The sequence below is a fragment of the Lucilia cuprina genome, chromosome 2 (genome assembly GCF_022045245.1).
Source record: "Lucilia cuprina isolate Lc7/37 chromosome 2, ASM2204524v1, whole genome shotgun sequence".
Classification (NCBI taxonomy): domain Eukaryota; kingdom Metazoa; phylum Arthropoda; class Insecta; order Diptera; family Calliphoridae; genus Lucilia; species Lucilia cuprina.
The window spans coordinates 24,773,231-24,783,273 of NC_060950.1; the positions used below are offsets into that span (position 1 = coordinate 24,773,231).

Genomic DNA, 10,043 nt, shown 5'->3' on the forward strand with positions numbered 1-10,043 from the left:
CTGTGAATATTAATAATAGAACTAGTTTTTTTGAAATTTGACTTTTTTTACAAAGTACTTGCTTTATTAATAGAAAAAAAGGGAAAAGTAGAGGCGATAGAAAGAAAAAAGAAACCGAAAAAAGTGTTGAAATATAAGAAGTGTATAAATTTAAAGAAAAACACAATAGAAATGAAATTTATGTGCAAATTAAAAAACTAATTTAGATTGTACCCTGTATTTAACGAAAACAAAACAAAGAAAAATCATGGTAAAACTAATTTCTTTTGCTCTTTTTCGGAAAAGAGAAAAAGAATTCAAACATCACACTGGCAGTTTCTGAATTGGGCGGGAAACTTTTCTTTTATTGACTACGATGACTGTTTTTGTTGGTAATCCCTTAGACAGTACCAGGAGCTGGAGCTACATTAATATTTGCTACCGAATTGAGATGTCCCTCCAAGGGAGCAGCGTGCACAGCACCACGAGTTTGGGCAACATAACTAGCGGGAGCAGCGGCTACAATAGGTACAGGAGCAGGCCATGCGGATACAATTGGTGAAGTGACAGCGGTATAAGAGAGAGGACCACCGGCGATTTCAGTAATTACATTACCCCATGGAATTATAGATGACTGGGCGCCCAATGCTAAGGCCAAGGTGAACAATGTAACAATAGCGAACTGCAAAATAAGTAAATAAAACACATATTAAACTACTTGAGCACATTTAAATTAAAAATTTCAAAATATTTTCATTACTCTAAGGATATTAGTGGCACTTTTCACTTTTATAAACTTTAATCACTTTCAATCTTTAATAGTTTTCAAAACTTACTTTCATTTTGAAAGGAATTTCTGGAGATCGCAGAAAACTAAACTGTGTGTGTTACAGGTTTGAACTCAAGTTCTATTCTGATTTTATTGAATAAAAATCCCTTATTTTTATATTACAAGCTAACACCAACATCATCCAAATAACTTTACTCATTTGTTGGCGCACTATTGCTTTATAATAATGCAAAAATAACTTAAGTACAATTAATTGGTTTAGTAAATTATAATACATTTAGATCTTATTCTCTTCAATAAGGAGAATAATCCCTCAGCTCTATTACCAGTTATGATTGAGTTGATTTTATTTTTTTTTTTTTTTTTTTTTTTTTTTTGAAGAACATACATTATTCTGTGTAGAAAAGACATTTAGATCAAAAGATTCGAGTTAAAAACATTCAATATTACAAGCTATAGTTAATAAACCTGTCATTATAAGAATATATTTAATAACAACTGTAGAAAACGAGACTTCAATAAACTATATATGGATCACTAATAACAAAAAACAAGAAAGAATTTATAGGCGGACAAGGCCGACTATATAATAACCTACACCATTTACAAAAATTAAAATATGATTTAGTTGTCATAATAAAGCATTTAAGTTGAATTGTACCTTGCCTTCCCCCGGGGGCATGTTACCTTGGCGAGACCTCCGCCTTGGTGTTATTGCAATCCCGGGATATATAGAGGTGACCAATACCTCCGGTCTTCGGGATCCACGTAGTTGCTGTGATTTAAACCCAAATTCGCGGCAAGAGTAATTGGCGGTTAAAAGAATAATGCATGATAATAGTCAATATTTCGGGATAAGTTCGGTTCTGTTGCCGAAAATCAACAGATACCTCACAGAGGAGTGACTGTGGGACTAAGCGTTGGAAATGGGTTGGAGTCAATTGTATATGATACGGAGTGAATGTAGATGTATGCGGGCCTTACCCCACCCTTATACCTAAATGAGTGTGTCGTATGTTTTTCTCTATGAATGTGTCGAATAAATGAGATGTGTGCTGGGTTGAATGATGATAGATGAAAGGTATCATATACAAGTGATAATGATTAATTTTCCTTCCTTGTCCAGATATGTTCAGAGTCATCAGACTCGGGATTGAAAAATTGGTTACAAGCTACTGTTTGGCTTAGTCCTTGCATAGATTGCCAGAGGTCAGACCAGAGCACGGCATAATCTGGTACTACGGGTTGCCCGCAGGACTATGTCCTGGCTGGTTAGTTTTTTGAGGTTCCTTCGGGATCCACGTCGTGGCTGTGATTTAAACCCAAATTCGCGGGGAGAGTAAGTGGCGGTTAAAAGACTGATGCATGATAATAGTCAATATTTCGGGATAAGTTCAGTGCTGTTACCGAGAACAACAGATACCCCGCAGTCGAGTGACTGTGGGACTAAGCGTTGGAAATGAGTTGGTATTAATTGTATATGGTTTGGGATGAATGTGAGGTTCTGCGGGCCTTACCCCACCCGTCTACCTAATGAATGTGTCGTATAAATGAGATGTGTGCTTGGTTGAATGATGATGGGTGAAAGGTATCATATACATTTCATACCATTGAATTTTCCTTCCTTGTCCAGATATGTTCAGGGTTTACTCTGTTCATATCAGAATTACCACAGTGTGTCCCTGTGAATAAGAACAACGCCTACGGCTTATTGATGATCGTACTTCGGTCTACCGGTTACGTCTCTAGGTGCTGTTGTCGAATCAACAGAGGCCATCCAATGGTCAAGAGATTAGATAGCTCGAGTACTTCAGCAAAGTACTTGTGCATGGACAGGTCAAAACCAATGTACAAAAATTGCCACCTGCGTTCTTCATTGAAGAACAAAGGGGCGATGATAGACCGTTCTCAAGTCTACCCAGTGGTTGAAAAAGACCACCGTGAGATAAGGTCATCAAGGCCTTAGGAAACTCTAGAGATTCCTGTACCTTGCTTCAGATATACTTAAGCCGTTTATTGTTGAACAAAATTGTAACCATTTAAGTTAAATTTTGATGGGGCGCTTTCCACAGTGGTTTAGATCATATGATGCGCTATAATTATAGAATTCGTGAGAGTCATCAAGTCTAGAACTTGGTTTTGCAGTCTTTTGTCGAGATATGAGTATACTAAACATAATTATGAACTTATAGGCTTCGTCTAGGATACTTTAGATGATCATGTTCCAAATTTCATTGAATTATCTCCAAAATTGTAGTTTGATTACAAGGTTTACATGGACGGACAGACGGACGGACATAGCTAAATCGACTCTGAAAATGATTCTGAGCCGATTAGTATATTTTAAGGTAGGAATAGTACCAAATTATTTTGCGTTACAAACATCAGCACAAACTCAATATACCCTCCCCACTATACTTTATACACTACAAAAAAGGGGCACTTAAATTTGTCTAACTTAGGTGTTAGAGCGAGCACTTAAGCAATAAGAACAAAAAAACATTCATATCTGATCTTGAGAGAGACCATGAGATCGGATGAGTTCTGATTCTCGTATATCTAGAGACAAGTAACGCAGCAAAGTTATAACACCCAATATAATCGAGTTCGTCAATTACAGTTCTTTCCTCCGAAAGCCCTCATCTGTCTATCAGGTACCCTCCGGCAGCATGTTACCATGATGAAATCCCCATCGTTGTGTTATTAAAATTCCCGGATAAAATAGGCGTTCTTTCCTGCCGTTTCTATAAACAGGTTGCGATCCATGGCCTTTCCTTGGAATGTTTTGACACAAGGCCGAACCAGAGCGTTAGATAATCTGGTGCTACAGGTGGTCAGTTGCCAGGAGGACTTTGTTCTAACTGATCAGATAATTGAGGTTAGTACGGTATCCATGTAGTCTCTGTGGGCAAATTTGCGGGGAACCAAATGCCATATACTAATGAATTCTCCTTCCGGTGATGTGTCCATCTCGAGAGATGTCATTGGGAGATCAAATTATGCTGGATACCTCAACCTGTTGAATATCTCTTACTGTTCGCATAGTAGGCAGTCAGTATTGGTTGTTGAAATGTCAGTTTGACATTCTGTAGTTGCCTGCCATTCCGTAGATCGTTTTTTGTGATATGACAATGAAAACGAATTAATTTGGTGAAATTTCAAGAAAGTGTCCTTTGCCCGTTACTTAATCCGTAGAGGTTCTTTTACTTTTCGCGTATTAGGGCACCAGTATAGGTTGTTGAAATGTCAGTTTGATATGATATGAGAATACAGCTGATGCAAATTGATAATATTTCAGGAAAATATCCCTTGCCTATGAGATTAAGTATACCTTTTACTTCATGGAAGATCTCGGTGGTGCTGTCATCTAAACAGGATGCATAAAGTTACATGCTACGCTACTAACGGCTAAGGCCTACTAATCAACAAGTCGGAGAAATTAGTGGGTTCAATTGACTTTCGAAACTCCTACATCTCAACATATAGAGGGAACCTGATCTATTGAGGTCGGTTCAACAAGTCGGATCAATTAGTGGGTTCATTTGACTTTCGAAACTCCTACATCTCAACATATATAGGGATCCTGATCTATTGAGTAGATATTTGGATTAGTGCTTTTACCGAAGTGAACGAGTCTTGGGATGTGGTTGTGCGAATGTGGGACGAGAAATTTGCCGTAAGTGATTATTTGAGGATAAGAACGATACGGCGTCGCTCATGACAAGGTATATATCCGTTGGTCTATGTCAATGATATTTCCGAGAATATAGATGCATCAGCAGCATTTTTCGAGTCTTGCTGAAACATATTTCTTTCGGTTTGACCGTGATTGTTGGCAAAAGATTAGATAGTACTCCAGCAATATGCCTGTACATGGACAGGCAGAATTGGTAGACCGTCGCGTGTTAGACCATCGCAAGTCGCATCACAAGTAGATAAAAAAGATCACCGTGGAATTAGCCCTTCAAGGCAGTTCTTTATGTAAAGCATTTCGACGTCATACTGTGGCCTCTGGTAGGCTAGTTGTTAAAGTTCCATTCTGGTAGACCGAAGGGATCGATTCCCACCTGAGGCACTGGTTAAAGAGCGCACAACAGATCGATATAGGCCTAAGTGTATTTATTCGGATTTGATGTATATATGTACAACCTCCTATCAAACTAACTAACTTACAAACTACCGTCTTGTGGATTAAGATAAATAGGTCCTTATTACTATTCAGATCTATAGAGATGTGGTTGTATTCATCATACGTTTGTATTTAATTTTTCTGAAATAGAATAAGAAATTTTTTAATACAATGATAAATTTCTTAAATTCAATTAAAATTTTCGTAAATTTCTTTAAGTGTAATCACCTCCAGACCTCAAACATTTAAGATCAGCTTTGTATGTGTGCATATACAACATTATGATTAAAATATTGCGGCATTGCACTGTAATACCAGTCTGTATTCGTAACAAATTCTTACCTTTAATGACATGCTGTATTTCATAACGTTCTTGAACTTCTGTGTGAGTTGTTTTTACACAACGATTACAACACTCAACGGGTGTTTTTTTAGATTGCTCAAGGAGTTTGTAGTAGTAGTCTTTAACATAAATTTCTAAAGGCATAAATTGATATGTGTACATAAGGAAATAATATGAAATTAATAAATTACTTAAAAGTAATGCTAAGTCAATATAATGCGTCACAACCATTAAATTAACTTACCGTTGTTAAGACATAGCCTAGAAAAATCTTATTCCCATGATATACCCAATAAGAATTTGGCAATGATCCTATTACGTCTTAGAGTCATGGGAGATAGCAGACTGCCTACAAAGATTCCCCCGTGCGCATGTTACCTTGGTGAAACCTCCACCTTGGTGTTATTGCAATCCCGGGGAACAGAGGTGTTTTCCAATACCTCTTGTCTGGACGGGACTATACATTGTTTACAGTCTACTGCCTGGCTTAGACCTTGCATAGACTGAAAAGAGGTAGAACCAGAGCCCCAGATAATCTGGTACTACGGGTGGCCAGATGCCCGCAGGACTATGTCCTAGCTGGGCAGTTGGTTGAGGTTCGTTCGAGATCCACGTAGTAGCGGTTAAAAGACTGATGTAAAGTAAAGTCAATATTTCGGGATAAGTTCGGTGATGTTGCCGAAACAACTGATACGCCACAGAGGAGTGACTGGGGACTAAGCGTTGGAAATGAGTTAGTTGTATATAGTACGGCGGGTCTAGCTATAATAAATGTGTCGTATGTTTTTCTCTTATGAATGTGTCGTATAAATGAGATGTATGCTACCATTGAATTTCCCTTCCTTGTCCAGATATGTTCAAAGTATACTCTGTTTATATCAGAATTACCACAGTGTGTGCGTGTGAGTAAAAACAAAGTCTCGGCTTTTTTGATGGGTTCGTACTTCGGTCTACCGGTTACGTCTCTAGAAGCTGTTGCCAAATCAATAGAGGTCATCCCATCTAGGTGGTAGTAAACAGAAGTGATGTTTTACATCTCGGAAGTTAAGCAACGGGACAGCAATGGTCAAAGATTAGATAGTTCGAGTATTTCAGCAAAGTGCTTGTACAAGGACCGGTCAATCCATGTACAAAAATTGCCACCTGAGTTCTTCATTGAATGATTCAGGGCGATGGTAGACCGTGGTCAAGTCTACCAAGTGAATGTAAAAGACCACCGTGAAATAAGGCAGGTGTTCACGTAAAGCACTCCGACATTCAAACCATCGACTCCGTACATATCCTACGTGTTATTGTGTAACAAAAGGTTGAGAGACACGTACTACTAAAACAATGCATCGTGGACTTTAAAATGGAATTCGATACATAAATCATGAAGTGATTTTGTGTACATTGGCATGTATGCGAATCCCTCTCAAATTTCGAAGAAGAATTAATTATGACTAAATGCAAAATAAAATGATCAGTTCTATTTAATATAATTCTGGATACGATCCCTGATAGAGCCCCCGATAACTTCAGAGGGATATTGAGGGGTTTACAATTTTACAAAAATAGTGGAGGAATCATCAGATTTAAAAAATAATGTATGAAATATCTGATAATTTTTTCATGTAGCTTCGACGGGAACTTACATATGTGTATATACCCCAAGATTTCTCTCTATCTCTTTTGTATTATTATAAGACCGCTGGCGCTTTAGAATCAAAGATAATTTTCGCATACTTTGCATTATCGGATAGAATTATTTAAACTACTTACTTAGATGATGATTCGTTTTACATAAAAGCCACAAGGAGACCCAGATCATGTAAGAAAATTCCCGAGACTGTATTCGTTACAGCTTTTAGGCCATCAGCGTATACTGAAATCGTGTCGGCCCGAATATGACAGTGTTTTTGCAAATACCTGGTCCACACTAGGAAATTTTTTTTCAGAAACTACGTGTTAATTGCATTGAGTTGTTGTACAAATGAGAAGAATAACAAAACAAGTTACCGAGTACAAGAAACTCCGTACCGCGAGACATTCTTTCTCTCTAACACAAAATCAAAAGTTTCCTAGTGTGGACCGGCACAAGGCAGTCTTTTTTTGTCTGCAGCCACTAATCCCTTACTTTGTATTGAACTGTTTATGATAATGACAAATATAAAACGATTATTACTTCAACAAAATGAGACATTATAGCTTTTAACAAATTCGTGTTCTACCACTTTTTTCTGAATAAATTCTTGTTACCAATGCTGGTCTAAACCACATTTCTGTTTGTTTAAAACTAAATACTTTTAGCATTTTTTACTATTTGTTTTATATATAAAAAAAACTTTGCTTTAGAAGAGTAAAGAAAATAGTTTAATTACATATAATTTTATACTTATGTACATTAAAGTGTCAATTTAACTAACTAAAAGACAATTAGTGAGATAGATAGACAGACTGAGCGACATACAGCTGTTTAGTATTTTACTAGACTTGTTCGTATTCGTTTGTATTTGTCATTAATTCAGTGACAATTTGACGCCCATTCAATTATTTGCGTATGGAATTGACCACACCTTATCCGTGTTATATATATCAGTTCCGTAACGTTAATAATATGCAAACATTTCTACTCAAAGATTATGTAGTTTTTTCTGCATTAAACATGTTATACATTATAGGCGTTGGCCAATAAATTGTGGACGAAAAGGCAAAAGCCGGAAGAAAGTGCTAAATAACATTAATTTTTTGAAAATATTGATTCATATAAAATTTGGTTTATATATACTTGTCGTTGTTTAAGTGGGTAGCTACTGTATGCGATTGTTCCTAATCGACTTTACACATAAGGTTTTTGGTTAAAATGTAATTAATTGTAAAGAATTATATAAATTTGGCTGATAGAATGAATTCATAGCTAATCAATTAGTGATTTCTAATTATTATTTTAATTGAAAGGTTAAGGTTTTTCTAATTTCATCATACTATTTAACAGGTTGCGTTTCATAATGTCTAGTGACATAATGTCCATGAATGTTCTGACATACTTACTTGCGTCATAGTGTCCATGGACGTTATGGCAATTTCAAATGTGCCACAATATATATAAGCAAAATTACATAAAGTCCATAGATATGAAAAAGTATATTTATAAACAAGCAAAATTGGTCGACCTTATTTTACCCTACACGTGTTACAAAAATAAAATGGGAAGTTAAGTTGAATTGTACCTTACCGCAGATATACATAAGAAGCCATTTATTGTTGAATAAAATTGTGGACGGTTAAGCCAAATTTTGAAACGGGCTCTTTATAGGGGCTAAGGTCATATGAGGCCCTATTATTATAAAATTCATGATGGTCATAAAGACGAGTATATTAAACATAATTATGAACTTAAAAGCCCTATTCAGGGGGTTCAGTTGTATGGGAGATAGGTACCCCCAGTTTGGGGGGTTCAGGTAAAGTAATGGACCGATCTTAACGATTTTCAATAGGCTTTGACCATGGGATAATAGAAGATCATGTAGTTTGATTACAGACGACTGTAACTAAACCGACTAAGAAAATGAATCTAGGCTGATTGGTATACTTTATGGTGGACCAATATCATTGTTTGTTACAAACATCAGCAAACATCTTTTAGAGAAATAATTACTACTTTCTACTAATATGCCACAATCTGGTTGACTCAAATTTATATATTTCGGGTCAATTGTCACATTGATGTTCTATTCTATTGATATTCTAGAGAGTAGACACTTCAAATTTTTAACCTTTATTTCCATTAATACCTTACTACTTGTTGGCTCCAATTCGCATGTTATGGGCCATTCATCAAGAATTAAAGTAAATCGTCACTGGCCTAGAACACGTCCATGTCCTAATTTTATAGCAAGAAAAGTAGCGCCAGTTAAATAGCTGGTAATGTGACTGACTTCCAAGAACCCATCCTTTGACTATCTTTGACCATCTTTTGACTATCTCTTTGTAGGTCCCCCCGGGGTCATGTTACCTTGGCGAGACCTCCGCCTTGGTGTTATTGCAATCCCGGATTTTAAAAAGTTGGCCAATGCCTCCAATCTGACCGGGATTGAAAAATTGGTTACAGTCTACTGTTTGGCTTAGTCCTAGATTGCCAGAGGTCAGACCTGAGCATCGCATAATCTGATACTACGGGTGGCCAGTTGCCCGCAGGACTATGTCCTGGCTGGTCAGTTGGTAGTGGCTATGGTTTAAACCCAAATTCGCGGGGAGAGTAAGTGGCGTTTAAAAGACTGATGCATGATAATAGTCAATATTTCGGGATAAGTTCGATGCTGTTGCCGAGAACAACAGATACTCCACAGTCGAGTGACTGTGGGACTAAGCGTTGGAAATAAGTTTGGATTAATTGTATATGGTACGGGATGAATGTGATTTACGGCGGACCTTACGCTACCCGTCTACCTAATGAATGTTTACTCTGTTCATATCAGAATTACCACAGTGTGTCCCTGTGAGCAAGAATAATGTCTACGGCTTATTGATTATCGTCCTTCGGTCTAACGGTTACGTCTCTAGGTGCTTTTGCCGAATCAACAGACGCCATCCAATGGTCAAGAGATTAGATAGCTCGAGTACTCCAGCAAAGTACTTGTGCATGGACCGGTCAGCACCAATGTACAAAAATTGCTACCGGTGTTCTTCATTGAATAACAAAGGGGCGATGGTAGACCGTTCTCAAGTCTACCCAGTAGTTGAAAAAGACCACCCTGGGATAAGGCCGTCAAGGCAGGTTATACTCTCGACATTCCTGTTCCAGGGACGAAGCCCATTGAAAA

General features: G+C 37.3%; 1 protein-coding gene across 1 annotated transcript; it reads right to left on the reverse strand.

The window, feature by feature from the left end:
* Positions 1-295: 295 nt before the first annotated feature.
* On the reverse strand, positions 296-948 carry LOC111679097 (adult cuticle protein 1-like). Its single transcript, XM_023440593.2, has 2 exons — positions 816-948; positions 296-661 (listed from the first exon to the last, which is right to left on the reverse strand). The coding sequence occupies exons 1-2, from the start codon at positions 819-821 to the stop codon at positions 380-382; spliced, it is 288 nt and encodes a 95-aa protein (XP_023296361.2). The 5' UTR covers positions 822-948; the 3' UTR covers positions 296-379.
* Positions 949-10,043: the final 9,095 nt, after the last annotated feature.